Source organism: Marmota flaviventris, chromosome 3 (assembly GCF_047511675.1).
Source record: "Marmota flaviventris isolate mMarFla1 chromosome 3, mMarFla1.hap1, whole genome shotgun sequence".
Classification (NCBI taxonomy): domain Eukaryota; kingdom Metazoa; phylum Chordata; class Mammalia; order Rodentia; family Sciuridae; genus Marmota; species Marmota flaviventris.
This window is the reverse complement of record NC_092500.1, coordinates 4,778,984-4,803,738: the sequence shown is the minus strand read 5'-3', so window position 1 is coordinate 4,803,738 and position 24,755 is coordinate 4,778,984. Positions and strand designations below refer to the sequence as shown.

At 56.7% G+C, this 24,755-nt stretch overlaps 1 protein-coding gene across 1 annotated transcript in view; it reads left to right on the top strand.

Annotated features, from left to right (window-relative positions):
* The window catches only part of Arhgap8 (Rho GTPase activating protein 8), a 58,298-nt gene extending 35,187 nt beyond the window's left edge, over positions 1-23,111 (top strand). The window contains exons 6-12 of the mRNA XM_071609399.1: positions 1,002-1,100; positions 1,788-1,898; positions 15,883-15,956; positions 19,332-19,409; positions 20,466-20,594; positions 21,772-21,875; positions 22,680-23,111. Coding sequence (XP_071465500.1) covers positions 1,002-1,100; positions 1,788-1,898; positions 15,883-15,956; positions 19,332-19,409; positions 20,466-20,594; positions 21,772-21,875; positions 22,680-22,979 — 895 coding nt within the window. The 3' untranslated portion in view covers positions 22,980-23,111. The remainder of the gene's footprint in view (positions 1-1,001; positions 1,101-1,787; positions 1,899-15,882; positions 15,957-19,331; positions 19,410-20,465; positions 20,595-21,771; positions 21,876-22,679) is intronic.
* The last annotated feature ends 1,644 nt before the right edge of the window (positions 23,112-24,755 follow it).

Sequence of the window (24,755 nt, the reverse complement as noted above, 5' to 3'; positions counted from 1 at the left end):
AGGCAGCGGTGCTGGGTCAAGTGGTTCACTCCTTCTCTTATGTAATTTCCTGCTGTGATCCCCCATTTTCTGGTTGTTTTGGCAGTGGTGAAATTGGATTATTTTAATCCCACAACGTATACCGCACTGAGAACGCATGGATACTTATTTCACGGCTTGCAAATTGTCGTAATAGTAACAAATTTGGTTTTGCTGACTCCGTAACTCCCTTCCTGGTAACTGCGATCCCGCCCCCACATCCATAGTTGTGCCTCTGGAATACGCACATAGGGGAGGCGCTGCTCCAAAAGTACAAGAGAAAACCAGCCTGAGCTTCATTAATATGATCCTCACGGGGACCGGGCGTCGCCCAGGTGCCTGGCGATGGATGAGTTTGTGCAAATCACCTCATTCTGTCTCACGGGGCGGGGCCCCCAGAGGAGGAGCGAGTCGTCCCAGATGAGGGACAGGACGGGGGTTGCTGGATGCAGCCAGGGCTCCTCCGGCTTTATGGCAGCCAGGGCTCCTCCGGCTTTATGGCTGCGTTGGCGTCCTGGTGTCCCCAGGGACAAACCTGGAGACTACCATTTGGTCCCTGCCCTTGGGGACACTCTTGACTGTGCTGGCGTCCTGGTGTCCCCAGGGACAAGCCTGGAGACTGCTATTCGGCCTCTGCCCTTGGGGACACTCTCAATGGCGAGGTGTCAAATGCAAAGCTGTCCACCACCCAGGCCCAGCGCCCTGGATCCCAGCACCCTGGATCCCAGCGCCCTGGATCCCAGCGCCCTGGGATCGTGCGCCAAGTCTGCAGAGCTCCCTGGTCTCCTCTGTCTGTGCAGACTCAGGGTGGATTCAAGTTGGGCACATTTTATTGATGGGCATGGGGATGGGCACTGGGCGCATGGCAGGCCTCAGGAGGGACAGCCTCAGACGTCCCATCTCCAGGAGCTGCCACCTGCCCACCCCAGGCCCTGCAGGGCCTCTCCCTGCCACCTGACCCCTGCTGTCTTCTGCTTTCCTAGTCACAAGTTTGGGAAAAAGGTCACCTATTGCAGCTCCCTGAGAGAGCTCCGGGAGCACCTCCAGTGTGACCAGCTGCCCATCCCCCAAGAGGTGCTGCGGTGAGTGCCCGCCGGGCTGGGGGCTGGGGGGCTGGGCACCACTGGGGGGCTGGGGGGCTGGGCACCACTGGGGGGCTGGGGGGCTGGGGCTGGGGCTGGGGCCATCGGAGGACGATGACTGGACCCTGAGGCCATGGGGACCATGGTCAATTGTGGGCTTGGGCAAGACCCCAACCCAGGCTGCACTAGGGTCACTGGGATTGGCTCCCAGGGGTTCCCATTGGGGCAGTTTTCTGGGGGAGACCAGCGTCCCAGCTGCAGCTCTGGGGCCCACCTTGTGGTCTGGGGTGTCCAGGACCATGCAGGCGGCCAGTAGCATCAAAGGCAGGTCCCGTGGGTCCTCGGGAGATGGGGCTTGGGAGGGTGTGAATCAGGCTCTGGGCAGCCAGGGCCCCTGAAGTGGTCCAGGGACCCTGCAGAAGGACCCAGAGGACACACGAATCCTGCCTTCCGGGCAGGGCTGTGGATCTGGGATTTACCCCCACGTCCCCGGTGTGTGCTCTGAGCTCCAGAGTCAGAGACCCTGGTCTGAGGGCAGGACAGGGGTTTGTAGTCCTGATCTGCGCTGTGCCCAGTGACGACCCGAGGCATGTCACCCGACCGGGTCCCACCCAGCACCTGGAAGTGGCCTCCCGCAGCCATGGGCTGTCCCCTGCGATGTGTGACTTGCCACTTTTGTGTACCCAGGTATGACGAGAAGCTCCGTGACCTGCACAGGGGGCTGCCGCCTCCTGATACCAAGAAGCCACCGCCCCGGCCGCCTCTGCCCACCCAGCAGTTCGGCGTGAGTCTGCAATAGTAAGTGAGCCCACGTCCACCTCCCCGGCCCTGGAGGCTCTGGACCAGGGACCGTCCTGGACCCCTGTCTCCGGTGGCTGAGCCCAACCCTGCAGGGCCAGCGCAGCCTGAGGCCACCACAGAGGCCCATGCTCCTGGCTCCTGTGTCTGTGCCCGCGTGTGGGACCCAGCGGCGGGCAGAGCACCAGGGACCTGGGGGCTGCCTAGTGCACCGGGAGGTTCTGGCTCCCTGCCCTCCAGGCCGTGCCGGACCTTGCTCATGTGACTGGCTTTGGCCAATGACATCACAGCAGACTTGGGGGGCCCTCAGGAAGGAGTAGTAAGAGCTGGTGCCCCCACTTCTCCCTGCACCCCCCGGGCACCCTGCCCACCTGCGCCACACAGGGCAGGAGCGAGAAATAAGCTGACGGACTAGACTGCCAAGGTCCCCGATTGTCCCCTCAGCACGGCCTCTCCTCCTGACCAAGACCTTATTAGCCATGACTTGAACTCGCCCCTCCTCGCAGCAAGCTTCGTGTTTCTGAAATGAACAGCCTGAGCACGCTGGGGTCCTTTCCTTGGCACCGGGATGGAACCCAGGGCGCTTACCACTGAGCCACACCCCAGCCCTCTTTTGTATTTTATTGAGAGATGGGGTCTCGCTGAGTTGCTCAGGGCCTCACTAAGTTGCTGAGGCTGCTTTGACCTTGCAATCCTCCTGCCTCAGCCTCCCAGGCTGCTGGGATCACAGGCGAGCGCTGCTGCGCGGGCCTTACCATCTGTAACCTTCAGGGACTCCGAGAGCCATTCTGTGCCCCACCCCCCTTCCCTGCTGTCCCCAACTTCATCTTTTACGTCTGTCTCAGTGGCGCCTCCTCCGGGAAGCCCTTCTGCCCTGGCGTCCTGGCTGCCAGCAGGGCCTCCCTGTTCCAGCCCCATCCCAGCAGCTGCGGTGCTGAGCCAGCCGGGTCATGAGCTTGTCCCCCCCGCCCCCCCGCCGCCCGTACCCCTGCTCTGGCCGTGGAAGACGAGGCTGCTCATCCCACAGCTCTGGGGAGGTCGGGTCAGCTACAGGATGGCCACACCAGAGCTCAGTGAGTGTCCTTTTCCTCGCGTCCATCTTGCGTGTTTAGAAACTCGCGTGGGATCTGGCCGTTACCTGAAGCTCTGATGCTCCTGGGCCCACGGTGGGCTTGGCGAGTAGGGGGCTTGCTGCCCCGCCCTCCAGGGCTCTGGGGCCAGGCGGGACGGATCTGGCCCTGAGCACCTGCCCTCTTCCCTTGGCCTGAAGCAGCTGTCCCCTGACGGGGAGAGGGAGTTTGCAGATGAGATAGGTTAAGGACCTTGGGGCGGGGTATTGTCCTGGGTCACGGGGTCCCCTAGGGACCTCTCAGCTCCTGGAGGCTGTGGGTGGGGAGGGGTGGGGGGACAGTGGCCTTCTGTCCTGCATTCTGAGAATGGGTTGGCGTGGAGGCGTCACAGCAGGGCTGTGCTCTAGCTGCCACCTTGCTGTGCCCTCTCTGACCCCAGGGCCAGTGGGGACTGTTAAAACCAGCTCATGAACAAGCGAAGCCGGGAGCAGCTCTGAGGCAGAGGCCCGGGTTCGGTTCCCAGAACCGAACACACGAAACAAACTCAGTTGGTTGTGTCTTCAGGGACTGGGGAGTGACACTGGGCGACTCCGAGAGCCGTCCCACGCTCCACTTGGAGAGAGAATCCACACGACTGCCTCTTTAAATTAATATTTTATGCTGTTTGGTTGCCAATGAGTGTAATAAAATGGCAATAAACATATTAAATAAAGCACCAGATATGTAATTTGTTTGGACTGGGAATGAATGGAAGTCATTAAAATTCATAACCAGATCCTATTCACCAACGTTAATCTGCTGAGTTAAGTTCAAAAGCGCACAGGAAGCTTCGCCCAGGGACACGCGGCTTCCACTGTGAGGGACGGAGGTCCTGGAGGCCTGGCCAGGGCAGCGGGGCTCGCGGGCGTGGAGGGAGCAGGGCTCTCCCGAGGGGCGGAGGCAGCTGTGGCGCCTCTGGCTTTGGGAGGCCCAGCGACGACAGCCTCTGTCCCTGTTCCTTTCCTGCACCTGGAGGTGAAGCCCTGGCCGGCTGTCCCTGGGGGACCCTGCTGCCCAGGGCTCTGCCCGCTCCCAGTCCTTCCCCTCCTCCAGGACGCCCTCCCGGTAGCTCCACAGACTGGAGGCGAGCTCCCGTGACACTCGTGTGACACTCGTGTGACACACACCCCTGTGTCCTGGGCCAAGCACCGCAGTGCTCAGTGGCTGGGTGAAGACCGACAGTGGCCCAGGGCTGTCCAGCCCAGGTGCCCGAGGTGTGTTCACAGGCCTAGGTCACCATCACGTCATCTAATTCCAGAGCGTTTTCGTCACCTCGAAAAGGGCCCCGTGTCCTTTAGCCATCACTCCCTGTCCCCCCCCCCCCAGCCCCTGCCACGTTCGGATCCACTTTCTGTCTCTGGATCTGCCTGTTCCAGACGTTTCTTAGTCACACAAGCTGGGCCCGGGGGCTGGGCACTTGTGGTCCCAGCTCCAGGGAGGCTGAGGCAGGAGGATCCCTTGAGCCCGGCAGTTGGAGTCCAGCCTAGGCAATGGAGGGAGGCCCCCGTCAAAACAAGTAAAAACACACACGTGTGGCCATTTGCCCCTGGGCTCTCTTTCCTGGCCGTGTATCTCCAAGGTCTGGACGTGCCGTGCCCCTGGATACGCAGGTGTTTTCTCCACCCGTGGTGAACAGTGGTTGGTGAATCGCGGTGTGAACAGTGGGCTGCTTTTGCCTGTTGGTGGTTTGGGATGAGGGGCTCAAGATCCATGCACAGGTCTCCCAGGCACCCAGGAGGGGTCGCGGGGCCTCACAGGATCTGCGCTTAACTGCTCCAAAGTGCTGCCCCACCTCGTCCCACCAGCAATGTCGGGTTCCAGTCTCTCCACAGAGCCCGCCCCTGCCGCCCGCCCGGGCTGAGGCAGTCCCTGAAGCTCCCGCCTGGTTCCCTCCTGGTAACCGTGTGGCACCGCTTTCTCTGGTGCTTAGTGGTCATTTGCATATCTCCATGGAGATGTGTCTATCCATCAAACCCTCTGCCCATTGGCTTGCTATTTGCCTTTTTCTGGTTAAGATAACATTTGTTCTATATATTATGGCCTCCAGCTCTGTGTAAGATACAGTTCACAATATTTTCTCCCATTCTGTGGGTTGTCTTTATACCTTCTTTTTAAAAAGTTTATTTGTTTATTCTACATTGTTATACGTGACAGAGAATGCATGTCAATTCACGGTGCTCATACAGAGCACAGTTTTCATGTCTCTGGTTGTTCACAAAGTAGAGTCACACCATTCAGGCTTCATACCTGTACCTGGGGTAGTGATGTCCATCTTATTCCACCGTCTTTCCTACCCCCTGCCCCTCCCTTCCCCTCCCTCCCCTTTGTCCTATCCAAAGTCCCTCCATTCCTCCCATGCTCCCCATCCCCATTGTGATCACCATCCACATATCAGAGAAAACATTTGGTCATTGGTTTTTGGGGATTGGCTAACTTCACTTAGCATCATATTCTCCAACTCCATGCAAATGCCATGATTTTATTCTCTTTTAATATTCCATTGGGTATCTATGCCACAGTTTCTTTATCCATTCATCTACTGAAGGGCGTCTGTGTTGGTCCCACAGTTTAGTTGTTGTGAATTGTGCTGCTATAAACATGGATGTGGCTGTGTCCCTGTAGTAGGCTGGTTTTAAGTCCTTTGTTTATAGACCAAGGAGTGGGATAGCTGGGTCAAAAGGTGGTTCCATTCCCAGTTTTCCAAGGAATCTCCATACTGCTTTCCATATTGGCTGCACCCATTTGCAGTCCCATCAGCAATGTATGAGTGTGCCTTTTCCCCACATCCTTGCCAACACTTGCTGTTGTTTGTATTCTTAACAGCTGCCATTCTGACTGGAGTGAGATGAAACCTTAGAGTGGTTTTGATTTGCAGTTCTCTAGAACTAGTTTGCTAGAGATGATGAACATTTCTTCATATATTTGTTGATTGATTGTATGTCACCTTCTAAGAGGTGTCTGTTCAGTTCCTTGGCCCATTTATCGATTGGGTCATTTGTCTTTTTGGAGTTTAGTTTTTTGAGTTCTTTATATACCCTAGAGATTAGTGCTCTATCTGATGTGCCTGTGGTAAAGATATGCTCCCAGGATGTAGGCTCTCTCTTCACCTCACAGGTTGTTTCTTTTGCTAAGAAGCTTTTCAGCTTGAATCCATCCCATTTACTGATTCTTGATTTTATTTCTGGCACTATAGGAGTCTTATTAAGAAACTCAGGGCCTGATCTGACATGATGGAGATTTGGGTCTACTTTTTCTTCCAATAGGCACAGGGTCTCTGGTCTAATTCCTAGGTCCTTGAAGCACTGTGAGTCGAGTTTTGTGCATCGTGACAGACAGTGGCTTAATTTCACTTTGCTGCATATGGACTTCCAGTTTTCCTAGCACCATTGTTGAATAAACTATCTTCTCTCCAATATATGTTCTGGCACTTTTGTCTAGTATGAGAGAACTGTATTTATGTGGGTTTGTCTCTGTGTCCTCTATTCTGTAGCATTGGTCTACAAGTCTATTTTGGTGCCTTTAAAAATATTTATTATTATTATTATTAAATTATGATCATTATTACTTTTGGTTGTAGGTGGACACAATACATTTATTTATTTATGGTACTGGGGATTAAACTCAGGGGTATTCAACCACTGAGCCACATCCCCAGCCCTATTTTGTATTTTCTTTAGAGACAGGGTCTCACTGAGTTGCTTAGGGCCTCACCATTACTGAGGCTGGCTCTGAACTCTCAATTCTCCTGTCTCAGCCTCCCGAGCCACTGGGATTACAGACGTGCACCACTGCACCCAGCCCATGCCGTTTTTGTTACTATTGCTCTGTAGTATAGTTTAAGGTCTAGCATTGTGATGCCACCTGCTTCACTCTTCTGCTAAGGATTGCTTTGGCTATTCTGGGTCTCTTATTTTTCCAGATGAATTTCATGATTGCTTTTTCTATTTCTATGAGGAATGTCATTGGGATTTTGATTGGAATTGCATTAAATCTGTTTAGTGCTTTTGGTAGTATGGTCATTTTGACAATATTTATTCTGCCTATCCAAGTACAAGGAGATCTTTCCATCTAGAAGATAGAAAAGACTGCTTTAATTTCTTTCTTTAGCATTCTGTAGATTTCATTGCAGAGGTCTTTCCCCTCTTTCATTGATTCCCAAGTACTCTATTTTTTTCCTGAGGTATTGTAAATGGGGTGGTTTTCCTAGTTTCCCTTTCAGAGGATTTGTCATTGATGTACAGAAATGCCTTTGACTTATGGGTGTTGATTTTATATCTTGTTGCTTTGCTGAATTCATTTATTGGTTCTAGAAGTTTCCTGATGGAATTTTTTTGCATCCTCTAAGTATAGAATCATGTCGTTGGCAAACAATGATAGCTTGAGTTCTTCTTTTCCTATCTGTATCCCTTTAATTTCTTTCACCTGTGTAATTGCTCTGGCCAGTGTTTCAAGAACTACAATAAGTAGAAGTGGTGAAAGAGGGCATCCCTACCTTGTTCCAGTTTTTAGAGGGAATGTTCCAATTTTTCTCCATTTAGAATGATGTTGGCCTGGAGCTTAGCATGAATAGCTTTTACAATGTGAGATGTGTTCCTGTTATCCCTAGTTTTTCTAGTGCTTTGAACTGAAGGGGTGCTGTATTTTGTCGAATGCTTTCTCTGCATCTATTGAGGTGATCATATGATTCTTATCTTTAAGTCTATTGATGTGATGAATGACACTTATTGATTTCTGTATGTTGAACCAACCTTGCATCCCTGGGATAGACCCCACTTGATCATGGTGCACTATCCTTTTAATGTGTTTTTGTGTACGATTTACCAGAATTTTATTGAGAATTTTTGCATCTATCTTCATTAGAGATATGGGTCTGAAGTTTTCTTTCTTTGATGTGTCTTTATCTGGTTTTGGAATCAGTGATATTGGCCTCAGAGAATGAGTTTGGAAGTGTTCCCATGTTTTTCTGTTTCATGGAATAATTCAAAGAGTATTGGTGTTAGTTCTTTGAAGGTCTTGTGGAACTCGGCTGTGTATCCATCTGGTTCTGGGCTTTTCTTGGTTGGTAGCTTCTGATGGTGTCTTCTGTTTCATTGCTTGAAATCGATCTGTTTAAATTGTTTATATCATCCTGATTCAGTTTGGGCAAATCATATGAGTCTAGATATTTGTCAATGTTTTCGATATTTTCTATTTTATTGGAGTACAAATTTTCCAAATAACTTCTAATTATCTTCTTCTGTATTTCTGTAGTGTCTGTTGTGATATTTCCTTTTCATCACTTATATTAGTAATTTGAGTTTTCTCTCTCCTTCTCTTCATTAGCATGGCTAAGGGTTTGTCAATTTTATTTATTTCTTGAAAGAACCAAATTTTTGTGTTGTCAATTTTTTCAATTGCTTCATTTGTTTCAATTTCATTGATTTCAGCTCTGATTTTAATTATTTCCTGTCTTCTACTGCTTTAGGGGTTGATTTGTTCTTCTTTTTTCTAGGGCTTTGAGATGTAAAGTTAGGTCCTTTATTTGTTGACTTTTTCTTCTTTTAAGGGATGGACTCCATGCAATGAACTTTCCTCTTAGAACTGCTTCATAGTGTCCCAGAGGTTTCAATATATTGTATCTGTGTTCTCATTTACCTCTAAGAATTTTTTAATCTCCTCCTTGATGTCTTTTGCAACCTATTGTTCATTCAGTAGCATATTAATTAGTCTCCAAGTGTTGGAGTAGCTTCTATTTTTTATTTTATCATTGATTTCTAATCTCATTCCATTATGATCTGATAGAATGCAGGTAGTATCTCTATTTTTTGTATTTAGTAAGAGTTGTTTTGTGGCATGATATATGGTCTATTTTAGAGAAGGATCCATGTGCTGCTGAGAAGAAAGTGTATTCACTCATTGATGGAAGAAATATTTTATATAACTCTGTTAAGTCTAAGTTATTGATTGCATTATTGAGTTCTATAGTTTATTTGTTTAGCTTTTTGTTTGGAAGATGTATCCAGTGGTGAAAGAGGTGTGTTAAAGTCACCCAGAATTATTGTGCTGTGGTCTCTTTGACTCTTGAACTTGAGAAGAGTTTGTTTGATGAATGTAGATGCTCCATTGTTTGGGGCATGTATATTTATAATTGTTATGTCTTGTTGATGATGGTTCCCTTGAGCAGTATGTAGTGTTCTTTTTTATCCCTTTTGATTAACTTTGGCTTGAAGTCTACTTTATTTGATAGAAGGGTGGAAACCCCTGCTTGTTTACGCAGACCATGTGAGTGGTATATTTTATCCCAACCTTTCACCTTCAGTCTGTGGATGTCTTTTCCTATGAGATGAGTCTCTTGGAGGCAGCATATTCTTGGGTCTTTTTTTTTTTTTTTAACCCAATCTACCAGTCTATGTCTTTTGATTGGTGAGTTTATGCCATTAGCATTCAGGGTTATTATTGAGACATGATTTGTATTCCCAGTCATTTTTGTTTATTTTTGATTTTTACCTTGAGTTGGTTTCTCCTTTGACTAGTTCTTCCTTTAGTGTAACACCCCCCTTTGCTGATTTTCATTGTTTTTTTTTTTCCCTCCTCATGGAATATTTTTCCGAGGATCTTCTGTAGTGCAGGCTTCCTAGTGTTAAATTCTTTTAACTTTAGTTTATCATGGAAAGTTTTTATTTCATCATCAAGTCTAAAGTCTAATTTTTCTGGATAGCAGATTCCTAGTTCACATCCTTGTTTTTTCAGAACTTGGTACATATTGTTCCAGGACCTCCCAGCATTAAAGGTCTGGGTTTAGAAATCTTCAGATATCCTAATTAGCTTCCCCCTATAAGTAACCTGATTCCTTTCTCCGGTGGCTTGTAAAATTCTCTCCTTATTCTGTATATCAGGCATTTTCATTATAAGGTGCCTTGGTGTGGATCTGTTGTGATTTTGTACATTTGGTGTCCTGTAAGCTTCTTGTAATTGATTTTCCAATTCATGCTTCATGTTTGGAAATTTTTCTGATATTTTTTCAATGAATATTATTCACTCCTTTGGTTTGGAACTCTGTGCCTTCCTCCATCCCAGTAATTCTTAAATCTGGTCTTTCTATGTTATCCCATAATTCTTGAATGTTCTGCTCATGGTTTCTACCATTTTCACTGTGTGGTCAAGATTCTTTTCAAGATTATACATTTTGCCTTCATTGTCTGAGGTCCTGTCTTCCATGTGATCTAATCTGTTGGTGGTGCTTTCTATTGAGTTGTTAATTTGGTTCCTTCATTTCAAGGATTTCTGTTTGCTTTTTTTAGAGCCTCTATCTCCTTATGAAGTGATCTTTTGCTGCCTGTATTTGCTCTCTTATATCCTTTAATTTACAGAGCATTTTAATCATGTGCATCTGAACTCCTTCTCTGTCCGTCCTTCTGCGGTGCTGGCCAGGGATTCCAATAATGTGGCATCTTGGTTTGTTGGGGGCACTTTCCTCCCTTGTTTTTTCCTGTGTCTTCCTCCTAGCTCTGTTCCAGTTTTTACCCTATAGGCTTACAGTGTCCCTGCAGGGTTCCAGTGCCTCTCCTTTACGGGGGAGAACAATGTGAACAGATCCCAATAGAAACAATATACAGCCTTAAACCAAAGAGCTGCTATTAAGACATTTACAGTTTCTCACAATATACAGAAATGGTGACTTCGACTATTACCTACAACATGAACAGCAGGTCTGCAAAAGGGTCACAGTTTCTGATGGTGGGCAAAGAGCCAGGGAGAGGTGTAGGATGAGATGTTGAGGGGGAGGAGGTGAGGATACAGAGTTACTAGGTCTTAGGAAGATGAAAGAGGAATCTAAAGAAGTTGGTTAGTAGCAGGAGAAAAGAGAGAAAGTGATTTGGGGAGACAAGTGGGAAGACAACAGAGTATAACAAACAAACATAAAATTAGGAAAAATAGAAAGTGTAAAAATAGGAGATAAACGAATATACACACCACTGTGATACACTATTCAGACGTCCCAGTCCTCAGCAGCCTAATCCATGGAAAGTACCTGGTTTCACAAATGTTGGGGATGTGAGGGTGGGAGAAGAGAGAGGGGAAAATCTCCAAGGAAGATAGAGGGTTGTTTTGTTGGGGTCAGTGTCTTTCCTGCTTCCCTCTGGTCCAGTAGGTGGGCTGTCTGTGGTTGGCTGGTATCTGCACCCTCAGGATGGGGAGGGTTATCAGGTGGGAGGGTTGGTCTTGGGGCGGAGCTCCTGGAGGTGGGGTATAGATAGCACTTGCCCTTCCCCATGGGGGACTGCACCCCGAGGATCTCCTTTGGGGCTGCTCATGTGACGGGGACACCTGGTCTTACCTCCTTATCTCGCCTGCTGGCCTCACAATTCCTGGTCTCTAGTCTCTAGACTGTACCTCGCTCACCCTCCCTTTCTACTTCCCAGAGGGAACCTCTCTCTCTGGAGGTCTTGTGGGCTGCGCTCTGGGGGCCGCGTACCTGTCAGAGAGCTGTCTGTGTTGGGCAGTTCAGGGCCAGGCAAGCATGGGCCAGTTAGCGGCTGCGGGGGAGAGGGAGCAGCTGGGGACTTGATATTGCTTCCAAGTCCCAGGTGGTGTTCCAAGCTGGGAGTTGCCCAGACTAAGATGGTGACAAAGGTGTCCCAAGATGGAGGTGGCTGCTTTCAGAAATGGGGTGTTGGGTTGGGTGAGGCCGGACGGTGGCGGTGGGTGGCGTGTTCAGAGATGCAGCTCTGTGGCGTGCAGTGTTGTGGCTGGTGGCTGTCTCCAGACCCTGTGCAGTGTCCCCAGGTGCAGGCTATCACGTGTAGGGGACTTGGGAAGCCCAGCAGTGGCTTCTGCGTTGCGTGGGGTGGGGAAAGTGTCTCTGGGTCTGCTGGTTTTCAGTGTTTCCCCAGTCTTCTGTTTCTTTGTGGATCACCTTCTTAGTTGTTGCATTTATTATGGAGAGAGGGAGGCTGAAGGGAACTACTATTGTTAGCGTGTTGATTCCTCCTTTAGTTTTCTGTTTTTTGCTTTATATGTTTTGGGGCTCTGTTGTTAGGTGCGTATGCTTTCTTCATGAACTGACCCATTCCATCAACCTAAAATGTCCTTCTTTGTCACTTGAAACAATTTTTGTGCTGAAGTATGATTCTAGATAGACCCTCCAGCTCTTTTTAGTTACTGATTGGCTGTTATATCTTTTTTTTTCCAACCTATTTCTGTCTCTTAATCTAGCGTGTCTCTTATAGACAGCATATACTTAGGCTAGCTTCTCCCTCATTTCTTTTCTTTTTCTCTTGGGCAGGCCTCGCTCTGTTGCTCCGGCTGGTCTTGAACGCCTGCCTGGGCTCCAGGGATCCTCCCGACTTAGCTTCCTGAGTACCTGGAGTACCGGCCGAGCCGCAGGCCCACTGCACCTTTTTGATCGGAGCATTTAATCCACTGACCTTTCCGTGGTCACTGAGGAGCTGGGGTCACATCTGTGTATTCCTGTCTGTTCTCTGTGTTCTGATGTCTTCTTGTTCCTTTTTCCCCTGTTCCTCCCTTCCTGTGTGTCCAGAACTCTCTGGTGCACCATTTTAATTTTCTCCTTGGGTTTGCACTCTATATGTTTAAAAGTGTTTTCTCGGTAGTTGCCCCAAGGGCTGGAATTAACAATTTGTCACCAGTGGGGCCTGATTCATAACAACTGTGATCTCAGTTGTGGGCAGTCCTGTCCCTTCCCCTATCTCGTGCTGTGACTGTTGGGTCATCTATTTTGACGCAGATTTATGGTCCTTACTCTGCGCGTGGCCTTTTAAATCAGGGAGGGGGGACTCGCAGCGCAGCCCCCCCCCACACACTCCCCCCACCCGGGCGCTCACCGTGGGCCACCTGGACTGTGCTTGCTGGTCCTCATGCAGAGGTAGGCCTTGCAGCTGGAGAAGGAAAGAGGAGGGCGGTGGGGCTTGCGTCTCAAGGGAGCAGGTAGCTCGAGGGAGCTGTCCCTGTCCCCTTCCCCACTGGAGTGCCTTGGTGGTGAGATTTGGGGACATCCTTCCGGTGGCTCATTAGAGGGCAGGACCCTGCGGCCTTCAGGCTCCGGCTTCTCCCCGGAGCCCAGGTTTGAGCTGAGCCAGGGCCTACTCTTGCCACAGAGAGAGGCCGGGCCCTGGCTTTGCCTTCCTGGTCCTCATGCCCTCAGGACACGCTCTCTTTGGTCTCGGGTGCCCTGTGGCTGTCGCCAGGGTGTGGCCCTGCGCTTTCTGATTGGCCTGGGAGTGGGGCGCTGCCTCCTCTGGCTCCAGGGGCTAAGCCACCTGTGCCAGCCCGACTTTCTGGGAGCCCCAGGCGGTGGTTTGAGGGCTCAGTTCATGGGCTGGGACCTCAGTGCTCAGCGCGGCAGAGCTGGGAGGTCCGCTGGTGGACGGCACTGGGCACGGGGAGCGCAGTTGATGCTGTCTTCCCTGGGGTGATGTCCTCACCCGGGGAATGCTTTCTCCCTGGCTGTGCCCACCCCACCTCCACCGTCCCCCCGTAGGACAAGGCAGCAAAAGTGCTTACAGAAGCCAAGCCCAGCACCGTAAGGAACAGATTTATTTTCTTTATAAATGACTCCGCCTCAGGTGTTCTGTGATAGCAACAGAAAGTGCACTCTGACCCCCGCCCCATTAGAGTTTCAGGGCTGGCCTAGCTAATGATACAGCCCCTCATTTCTTGTTCTCTTTCCGCCACCAAAGAGGCCCAGCTCTGTGGGTGTCGGCCACAGCATTCCCGAACCTCATCCCACCAACCCAGTCCCCACCCCACACTGAACCCCCATCAGGTCATCTGAAGTTCTCCCAGTCCGCAGTGGTAAAGATGTTCCCTGCAGTTCTTTGTTTTGGGGGGGTGGTAACCAGGGATTGAACTCAGGGGCACTCGACCACTGAGCCACCTCCCCAGCCCTATTTTGTATTTATTTAGAGACAGGGTCTCCCTGAGTTGCTTAGCATTTCGCTTTTGTTGAGGCTGGCTTTGAACTCAAGATCCTCCTGCCTCAACCTCCTGAGCCGCTGGGATTACAGGCGTGTGCCACCGCGCCTGGCACCTACATGTCTTTTATAGGTCCCAGAAGCTTCCCTGAATATTGAAGGAAATAAAATTTTTGCTGCAAGGCTACAGAGCCGTGGGAGATTCACCCTGGAAATTCTCTGTGTTTGGGGGAAAGTCACAGAAATTGTGGGGGGAAATTTTTCAATTGCCAAGGAACTTGTTCATTATCGGAAGAGAAAACACCCTCAGTTTTGTGGTCTGTGCCTTTTGAACCCAGGTACAGCAAGCACTTTGGAGTCAGGTTTTTACTCAAACACTGGCTCCAGTCACCCTAAGCTGTGTGGCTCCAGTTAAAATAATTCGCCTCTCTGAGCCTCCATTTGTCCTCTATAAAAATAGCAGCACAGCAATGCAGGGAATGGGCTCCGCAGCACCCCAGGTGCACACAGGTCCTCCGCCCACAGTGGCTGCCGGTTGTTCCCCACCCTTCTGCAGATGTCCAGGGCCTCCCCGGCTGCCTCTGGGCCCGAGAACTCGGAAGGCCTCCCTGGCCCGTTTTAAGAGCCAGGGGCTGTGCTGCATTTGAAGACGAATGCCTACAATTTCCCCCCACAATCTCTGTGACTTTGTCCCAAACACAGAGAATTGCCAGGGTGAATCCCCCACGGCTCTGTAGCCCTGCAGCAAAAATTTTATTTCCTTCAATATTCAGGGAAGCTTCTGGGACTGATCAAAGACATGTAGGCCCCCAGGGACGGGCAGCCGGGTCCTGGCCGGAAGCCCTGCTCCCCGCTTTCCAGGGTGACTGCAGCCCCCCCCCACGGCCTCCCTTCCTCCCTGCTTCCTTGCAAAGCGGGAAGACCAGGCTCTGCCCCTCTCCCACGGGGCGGGGACAAGCAAGGCTCTTGTGTGGCCAGTCCCCAGCGCCTTCCCTGGGCAGGAGGCTGTCTGAACTGAGACGGGGGCCGCCTCCGGGCGCTGCGCTGACCAGCCAGTGCCCAGAACCCCTCCTGCCGCTGTCCAGCGTCCAGCTGTGAGTGTCCCCGCCTCGTGCTCTCCGGGAGCCCGACTGCCGCCGCACCGAGATGCCCGGGGCTGGAGGATGCCCGCCGCTGCCCGGGGATCCCTGCCCGGCCAGGAGGCCCCGGGCCTGCCCTCCAGCCCTGGCTGCTCGTTATTCCCCCACTGTCCTTGGCTCCGCCAGTCCACTGAGCAGGGCCAGCGCGGCCAGGCGGGCGGGAGGCATCCTGGGGAGCCGTTGTGTCCCGCCAGGGCCTTCTGCCGTGAGCACTGCGGGCGGGTGGGCCGGGACAGCGAGACTGGCGGGGACCTTGTGCCCTGGACCGACTGGGGACCCGCTCTGGGCTTGGACCTGCTTCCCCTGCCCCGTCCCTGTCCACTCCATTGGCCTCACGGGGACCCCTGGAGCAGTGCCATCTGCAGAGCTGGCCCCTGAGCCGGTGGCCCTGGGCACGTCACTGCCGCTTTCTGGGCCCACTTTGCACCTGTGAGACGGCCGCCCTGTCCCCCGGGGGAGCTGCTCAGCCCCGTCAGGACCGAGTGTGGCTCCCTGGGCTTCGCTCGCAGACCTGCAGGGCTGGGCCTGGTCTCTGCTCCCCGGAGGGGCAGGGCAGGAGGACAGGGGTCCGGCCACAGTGACCCAGCTCCAAGGGCAGGGCCCGCCTGAGCCGACCACACCCGTCTTCCCGACCGCGTGCAGGGACGGGACCCTGACCCTTCGTTGGTTTGGTCCCTCTTTCTCCCCTGCCTGACCCCTGGGGCGGAGCTCCTCTGCCTCAGTGCCCTGGGGAACTGGGAGTGCTGGGCGGGGAGGCCAGAGCCGGGTCCCCCATGTCGCCTGCTGGGCTCCGTGTGAACTGCTGCCCCTGTTCCCTCCTCAGCCTCAGAGACAAGAATCAAGGAGCGCTCATCCCCCCGGTGCTGCGGCTCACGGTGACCTACCTGCGGGAGAAAGGTGAGAGCCAGCGTCCAGCCAGGGCACGCGAGCAGCTGGTCCCCGCCCAGGGGGTCAGTGTCCATCCTGAGCATCCCACAGGCCAGCGGCTGGAGGAGCTGGAACCCAGCAGGGGGTGGCCGGGAACAGAAAGGGAACAGAAAGGCACCGGCACAGGGGCTCCTGGCGTGGCCTGACAGGCTGGCTTCCAGTCCCCACTCCCCTGTGTTAGCTGTGTGACCCTAAGCCAGTGGCTCACCATCTCTGGGCCTCAGTACCCTCGCCTGTCCATGGGGTTAATAGGTCCTGCCTCAAGAGCCCACAGCGAAGCTTGGCTGAGAAGATGCGTGTGAGGCTGTCCAGCACTGGCCTGCAGGACCCCCGCCCCAGCCAGGGCTGCGTGGACTCCTTGTTTGCAGGCGCCCTTGACAGGGTGGGTGTGGCCAGGACCTGGACCTGGACCTGGAGAGCCTGGTGGCCCCCCGGGGTTGCTAAGGCCAGGTCTCAGGTCCCCGGGGAAGGTGCAGGACACGGGCAGGGCCCACGGTCTGCAGCCAGGATCCATGCAGCGCAGGGTGGCCTCTGGCTGGAAATGGCAACACAGCTGCGGGGTCTGCAGGTTGTGACGCCCGGGGTGGCGTGTCCTTGTCACAAAAGGTCCACGAGCAGGGGCTCTGACCGCCATCAGGGGCTGGCTCTACTTTCAGGTGGCCTCTGTCTCGCTGACCAGGGGTGGTCAGTGTGCACTTTGGACACAGACTGAGAGGGCCTCCCTGCTCCCTCCTCCCTCCCCCTTTCCTCCTCCCCCCTTCCTCCCTCCCCCCTTCCTCCCTCCCTCCTCCCTCCCCCCTTCCTCCCTCCTTCCCTCCCTCCCTCGTTAGCAGTTCAATTCCTTTATTATTAGAAGCTGCCCAGGCAGGAACTCACCTGTGTTGGGTGGGTGTGGCCTCCCAGGTCCCCTCTTCCAGGCCCCGGTGGCCCTGGTGACCACATATGGGCCCTGCCTTTTGGGGACTGTGGGTCCTGAGAGTCTGCACTGTGCCTGCTCTGCACTGCTGCCCTGGGACAACCACTGTGTCACCAGCACAGAATGAAGCTGGCCACAGTCGCCTGGAGACCCAGGCCCTGCCCCTCGGTGGAGGGGTCACTGTGCCGGTCCCCATGCTGCAGGACAGGTGGCCACAGACACAGTGACTTAGAACAGCTCCGCTGATCCTCCAGGGTCTGGAGAGCAGAGCTCTGGGCCAGGGGGCCTGTGGGGGCCTCGGGCTGCGCTCGGGGCTCTGGCTGAGCGCCCCCTGGAGTCTGGGGGAAGCCCGTACACGCGGCTTCCAGGTCTCGGGTCCTGTGCTGTGGTGCCGTGTGCATAAGTGGCCAGAGCTGGCTGCACACGGGCCGTGACTCAGGTCAGCAGTGGCTGCGATGGGAACCGCCCTGGTGAGCAAGGGGCACCCCAAGGAGGCCGGCCGAGGAGACGTTCCCAGGTGAAACCCAGGCGTACACATCCGGCATTCCGAAGCAGTGGTCCTTGGCCCCAAGGGTGGACCACTGTGGTGTCCTTGCAGCGGGGCTTTTCGTGTCACATGGCCACTGGTCTGGTGGCCTGGCTGTCCTGTGCTGCCTGGCGCGTGTGAGAGCCCCCCTTTCACAGCCCCGGGACTTCATTGGCTGCTTTGCTCAGGTGGACATGAGCCACTCGGTTTCCCTCTGGCCGACTTTCACAGGCTAAGGTGGATGCGGCCTTGCTGGCCGCCCGCCAGGGGCCTCGCCAGCTTTCCTTCCAGGTGGCCCCTCCACCTACAGGAAGAGTCCCTGAAGCCAGAGCAGCGCAAATGGGGTCGGCGTGACCTCTCCAGCCACGGTGGGCCCCACCACCTGCCCCGTCACCTCCTCCTGCCTCCAGTGTCACTTCAGCCGTGACCCGCGGGAGCCCCAGCAGGACCAGTCCCACACAGAACGCGATTGGCCCGAGGCCTTGTCCTGGGCTCTGCATTTCACGGGTTCACCCAACGGTGGTGCCCACACGGCTGGACGCAGCACCAGCCCCTGGCCCTCTGCCCTCCTGGCCATGCAGCGTGGGTCCCCTCTCCGCAGGCCAGCTTGGCCGTCTCTGGAGAACCCGCTCCCACATGAGGTGCCTGAGAGTCCGTCCTGGCTGCACGCCAGGTCCTGGGGCCTGCACTGGGGGGACAGATGGGCAGCTGTGGTGACACTGCCGTGCCCGAGCCCTGGCGTGGCCCTCCGTGTGACAGTGGGCAGTGGGCCTTCCCGCCTGCACCCCAGCCGGCCCACCTCCTTGCTTTCTCTGCCTGTTGACGTAAGGTCCAGCCTCGGGGCCTGTGTCACCTGCCCCTCCCGGGCAGAGCTGTCCGTGCCCCTGACACCCATGACCCTGGCTGCCCGCCTCCCACCTGCACTGGGACCGCCCGATGCGTGTGCAGTCCCCGAGCACCTGGGGGAGGAGCCCGGGTGTCCACAAGGTGGCAGCTGACCTGAGCTCGGGAGGAGGGACCGGGTGGCTGCCCACTGGGGGAGGGGTGCTGCCCCACGAGGGGTGCCGAGGCTGCGCCCGCAGCATGAAGGTGGGGGGTGGGGAGTCAGGCGTGGCTCTCAGCTGCTGCCGGGCCCCTTCTGGGTGCTGTGTCCCCTGCTGGGAAGGCTTCCCAGTGGCAGGCTGGGGCAGGGCCCGGTCACCCGGCTGGTGATGTCGGTGGCAGGAGGCCCACCCCCCGACCTTGTCGCTGGTTTCAGGAGCCCTTGGTTCCGTGGAGCCCGTGGCTGTCTGTCCACCCCATCGGCACTGGCCGGGAGCTCTCGGAAGTGTTGTGTGTCTGCAGCGTCCCGCGTGGCTTCAGCAGCAGTGGCCTGAGGGGACACTTCATATGTAGCTCGTGCAATTGAGCGACTGGGCTTTTTATTCTGTTCAGTTTTAACTGATGAATTCACACTTCGATCACTGTGGGCAGCTAGGGCCTGGACCTCAGGGGAAGCTGCTTGTTCCAGGACTCCCAGGAGCCAGGCACATGCCAGGCATGACTGGTCCTCTCTGCAGCCCTGGGGGCAGGACCTTGTGGCCTTGCCCTACTGGCCAACAGGTCTGTTGAGGCTCAGAGAGACTGAGCGCATTCTCCAGGGTCACACAGCTGGTAGGAGGCAGAGCTGGATGGGAACCTAGGTCTGTCTGACTTCAGCATCTGTCCCTTTCTGTCCCTTGCCAGGGCCATAGAGGGAGAAAAGTGGGAGCTTGGGATATTGAAAACACTTAAGAGGGATAAGTGAAATCACAGGAGGGTTAGTGGGCTGGAGCATCCCCTGCCAGGCACAGGCAGGCAAGGCCATGGGAGGCGGGGTCACAGAAACGTCCAGAAACCCAGGTCCTGGCTCTTCTCCCTGCAGGACTGCGCACCGAGGGCCTGTTCCGGAGGTCGGCCAGTGCCCAGACCGTCCGCCAGGTCCAGAGGCTCTATGACCAAGGTGAGTGCCCCACCCGCCCACAGCCCTGGGCCCCAGAGCCAGGGACCCAGTGGGCCCCAGCGAGAGCCCAGGGCCAGGAGCAGCCAGAGTGGGGCCCTGGGCTGACCCACCGTCTGGCCTTGGGGCTTCTCCACTCAGGCCAGGTGGACGCAGGCTCAACGGACATCCGAGGGGCAGGGGATATTCTCTGGGGTCTGCAATAGCAGCCCCCCAGCCAGCCCAGCCCTGCGGGACACCTGCCCTCTGTCCCGCCGACTCCCCGCGTCCAGCCCACACGCGCTCATGAGCACCAGGCCCACGGTGCGGAGCCTGGGCACCAGTCTTCCTGTCCAGCCTGTGTGCTGCTGTGTCACCCAGCTGGGCATTGACATCTGAGGGCCAGGGCCCTGACCCCAGGGAGCTGCGTCCTAGCCAGGGGCAAAACCTCGCCCCAGGAAGACAGCCCCCCCAGGAAGACAGGTCCCCCCCAGGAAGACAGCCCCCTCAGGAAAACAGCCCCCCATGCCCCCCCTGGAAGACAGGCCCCCCAGGAAGACAGCCCCCTCAGGAAAACAGGCCCCCCAAGGAAGACAGCCCCCCCAGGAAGATAGGTCCCCCCCAGGAAGACAGCCCCCCATGCCCCCCCAGGAAGACAGGCCCCCCAGGAAGACAGGTCCCCCCCAGGAAGACAGCCCCCTCAGGAAAACAGCCCCCCATGCCCCCCCTGGAAGACAGGCCCCCAGGAAGACAGGCCCCCAGGCCCAGCCCCCTAGGCAGACAGCCCTCGTGGAAGACAGCTCCCCCAGGCCCAGTCCCCCAGGAAGATAGCCCCCAAAGGAAGATTGCCCCTCCAGGAAGACAGTCCCCCAGGAAGACGGCCCCCCAGGAAGACAGCCCCCCAGGCCCAGCCGCCCCAGAGCTGGTGGGAAGAGCACCCGCCTCCGGCGGCAAGGGGGACCGAGCTGTCCCCAGGCCTGTGGCCACCATCTTGCCCTGGGTCACACCATGTCACAGCCGCCATCTCTAGGTGCCATCTCTAGGCGGCAGGAGGAGCTCACTGTGCCACGCGTCCTGCAGGGAAGCCCGTGAACTTCGATGACTATGGGGACATCCACGTCCCTGCCGTGGTCCTGAAGACCTTCCTGCGGGAGCTGCCCCAGCCACTGCTGACCTTCGCGGCCTACGAGCAGATCCTCGGGATCACCAGTACGTCTGGCAGGGGCTGCGGGTCCTTGGGGGCCACCTACCGCCAGGTCAGGCCCTGGCACCGCTGGGGTGGCACCGGCTAGCCTCACCCTGTGGCCATCTGGCACAGAAGGGACCTGTGGGGCTCCCCACCACGCAGTGAGGTCTGCCCCCGCTGACCTCAGCCAGGCCACACTGCCACGTGGGGCAGTGCCTCGGGGGCCTCGAGGGCCAGTCTGCCGGTGCCCACGGCGCGGTTACCTGTCCCTGTCCACCAGCAGCCGGGCCTGCAGGGCTGTGATGCGGAGGAGTGCCACCTGCAGAGTCGGGACAGCAAGCCCTAGCCCCGGGGCTGAGCGCTGCCTTCTACACCAGGGCTGGCTGGAGGGGGGCCGCGGGAGCGTAGACCCTAACCCTGATGGAACGGCACAAGCACACGGTGGGAGCCACCGCCCAGGAGGCCACGGCGCAGCCCCATGCCCTGTCCACGCCAGGACGGCCACGGCAACGCGGGGCTGCTCCTCTTTCCAAGGGTCTCACCCTGCCCCCCTCCTTCTGTCCTCTCCCTCTCCCTCCCTCCCTCTCCCCTTCTCTCTATCTCACACACACACACTCTCCCCCACGACCTCACCTGTCCCTCCTCAGAGCTCCCCTTAGTGCTGTCCTCCTCCTGTGCACACTGTAGCCCCGTGTCCTTTCTGATGGCTCCGTAGCGCTCCACAGGCACCATTCCTTGGGATAATTGCTATGTCCATTTGGCCCCACCAAGCGGCATCAGACCTGTTTCCAATCGTGTTTTGCTCACTGGTCATTTTACAAGGAGATTCCACAAGTTCCGAAGCTGTGGTTGTTGAGAACCAAGATGGTACCAAAGGCTGAGGAGTGTGTGGCAGGTGCCCACGGGGAGCCTGGTGACACCTACTGATGGCGGTTGGGGTTGAGGTCACTGAGCAGGAGTGTAGGGGGAGGGGTGGGGCAGCGGCCGACCCCTGGCCTAGACCACTCCTATTCCACGGACTCGGCCTCCAGCCCCCCAGGACCAGGAGGGGGGGTGGCCTGTGCTGAGCGCACCCCCTCCGGGAAGTATGCGTGGTGTCCAGGCCCGAGCACAGTTGGCGTCCAGAGCTGCCCAGGCCACGCCGGCCCCTTGGGCAGGCGAGCGTGCGGGCCCCTGGACAGCGAGGCGGTGCTGTTGCAGGTGTGGAGAGCAGCCTCCGCGTCACCCGCTGCCGCCAGATCCTGCAGAGCCTCCCCGAGCACAACCACGCCGTGCTGCGCTACCTCATGGGCTTCCTGCACGAGGTGAGCGGCCCAGCCCGCGCCTGGCCGGCGCCTCTCCCCCACGCCAGGCCGGACCCTGCCTGCCTGACCTGGGGCACGTCCTCAGAACACTACTTCAGGTGGCCAAGGCCTTCGTCCACAGCCTGGCCAGGTGAGGGCTGCGGGGAACCTCCCTGCAGCCAGGAGGGCCAACCACGGCCTCCCGCCCTGCACCTGGGCTTGCCGTCCGCTCCTGCTGGCCACCTCCTTCTCGGGCTCCTCTGCTCTTGTGCCTCGGCTTGGGCTGAGTCTGGGCTGGGGAGGCCTGGCACACAGTAGGCCCTGAGGCTGGCACACAGTAGGCCCCGAGCCAATGGCAGGTGATTCCTGCGAGGGAACCAGGCACCCTGCGCTTTGGGCCCACAGGCCGCATCCCAGAGGGGTCCAGCTGGGGCCGAGGCCAGAGAGGGAGGTGCGGGCAGGACTGCCCTCCCGCCACAGAGTCCAGGGAGGGGCCCTCCCGCCGCAGAGTCCAGGGAGGTTCCTTCCGCCACAGAATCCAGGGTGGGGCCCTCCTGCACCTTCCGGCTCCTGGCCACTCGGGTGGCCGCCCGGCCCAGCCCGGTCCCCACCTTCGCCTGTCCTCTCCTCTGTCCCCGGTCTCATCACCGCCCCTGCCTTCATCTCTGAAGGACGCTCATCCTTGGGTTGGGGCCGCCTGGGCAGTCCCGGGTGATGTCACCTTGACAGACTCGGCTTAATGCCATCAGCAAAGACCCTCGCTTTTCAGACAAAGCCAGACTCTGGCTGAGCCTCTGCTGGGGCCCACCCCTCGTGTCTCGCCAGGTGTCCCGGGAGAGCCTCTATAACAAGATGAACAGCTCCAACCTGGCCTGCGTCTTCGGGCTGAACCTCATCTGGCCGTCCCAGGGCTTGTCCTCGCTGAGCGCCCTGGTGCCCCTGAACCTCTTCACTGAGCTGCTCATCGAGTACCATGAGAAGGTCTTCAACCCCCCAGAGGCCCCCGGGGAGCGCGCCCCGGGCCCCACGGAGGCAAGCGGGCAGGGCAGCCCCCTCTCCAGGCAGTGTGCCAGGGTGGGGGCACCCCCGGCCTCACCATGCCTGTCCCGCCTCCGTGTCCCCTGAGGGTGGCCAGGAGACACCTCTCTTGTTGGATATGTCCCCCCAGCCCGTGCGTCTGTGTCCCAGTGTGTGTTTGTGAACTTGCCATCCGAGATAGTAATCAGGCATTAAATGAACGTGGAACTGTGGCCAACACGTCCTGCTTCTGATTCTCCATTGTGAGGCTGGAGTAAAACCGCGCTGTGAGGATGATTCTCTGAACTGTAAGCTGGTGGCTTCCGGGAACCTGCGGGCAAGGGGTTTGTAGCTGTCAGCGCTGCCGCAGTGCTGTGTAACAACCGCCTGGGCTCACCGACTTCACACAGCCACTCAGTGTCGCCCACCAGCCAGGGGTGTGCCAGTCCCATGTCCGTCCTCTCACCATGCCTGAGATGAACAGGAGGAGGACGGTTTCCGAGGCCCCAGTCGTGGCTGCTCGGCCTCCATGCTTTGGGCCTGTGGTGAGGGGCACACCACGGGAGCGCATGGTGGAAACTGCTCGCCCGGGGGCCAGGGAGTGAAAGAGCGGAGAGGAAGGGCCAGGGACTAAACTCTCCTTCGAGGGCCGCCTCCAGGGACCTAGCTTCTCCCACCAGACCCCCCCTACTAAGTGTCCCCCCAGGAACACCCCAGGCTGGTGACCACGCCCCCAGCTGAGGCAGCTTTGGGAGACATTCAAGATCCAAGCCCTGTCCGAAGGGCAGCTGATGGCTCTGTGGGTCTCTTGGGGGGCTCTCTCCATGTCCGGGCTGGGCTGGCCATCAGCTGGGGAGACGTGGCTGTCCAGCAGGTGCCCCAGACACTCCAGCAGCCCGCGTGGGCACATCCTCAGGGTGGTGCCTGCACAGAGCTGTCCCAGGCAGGTCCCGAGCTCCGGCTGGCTCTCTGTGGGCTCCACTGGCCAAAGCAAGCGCCACAGCCAAGCCCAGGTCACACAGAGGGCGATGTGGGAGGGTAAGACCTGGGCACACCGGGCAGCCCCCCTGCGGAGGGCACTGGGACATGTTGGGGCTCTGTGGCCTCAGACACCTGGGTAGTGTAATGGGTCCTGTGTCCCCCTGAACTGCGGTGGGGAAGGCTGTGATGTCCACGCTCCCAGACCATCCTGCTTAGGTCACGTGCCCAGCCTGGACCGATTGCTGTGGCAGGGACACGCCGCTCAGCCAGGCTGGGACGAAGCCCTGGGCAGCCTGATGTGGCCGGGAGGAGGGTGCACCTCCGGACACCATGGCGGGCTAGGCCACCTGCGACCATCGCCCAGGAGCCTGCCCCAGGGAGAGGGGACACTGGGGACAGAGGACGAATGCTGGCAGCAGCACCGCCGTCACCTCTGCTGGCTGCACGGTGACCCAGGTGCCCCTGGGATCCTTGGGGTCACGCCAGGATCTGCTCCCCTCCCGCGCCTCTCAGGGCCTCCCCTGGATGCCACGCCCCCCCTGCTGGGCTGTATTTCCTGCCCTGCTGGGGTTTGTGGCATTCAGAGAAGGGACCAGCTGTCCCCTGAGCTGAATCCCAGCACCTGTCACTGGTGACACCGTGTTCCCGAGCACAGAGCACGTGAGAGGCCAGGGAGGGTGTTGCTCCTTCCTCCTGGACATTGGTGCTGTCCCCGAGGCCTGGGCACTCCGTTACTAAGGGCGTCCATCCTCGCAGGTTCTTGAAGGTGTGTCTGGAGCAGAGGGACGGGGCCCAGTGACAGCTTGGGTGGGAGAGAGGACGGCTCGCAGCCCCACCTGCACTACAGGACAACATGGCCACATGGGCAAGGAGACGGGTGGCGCCACCCACAGGTCCCTGTTG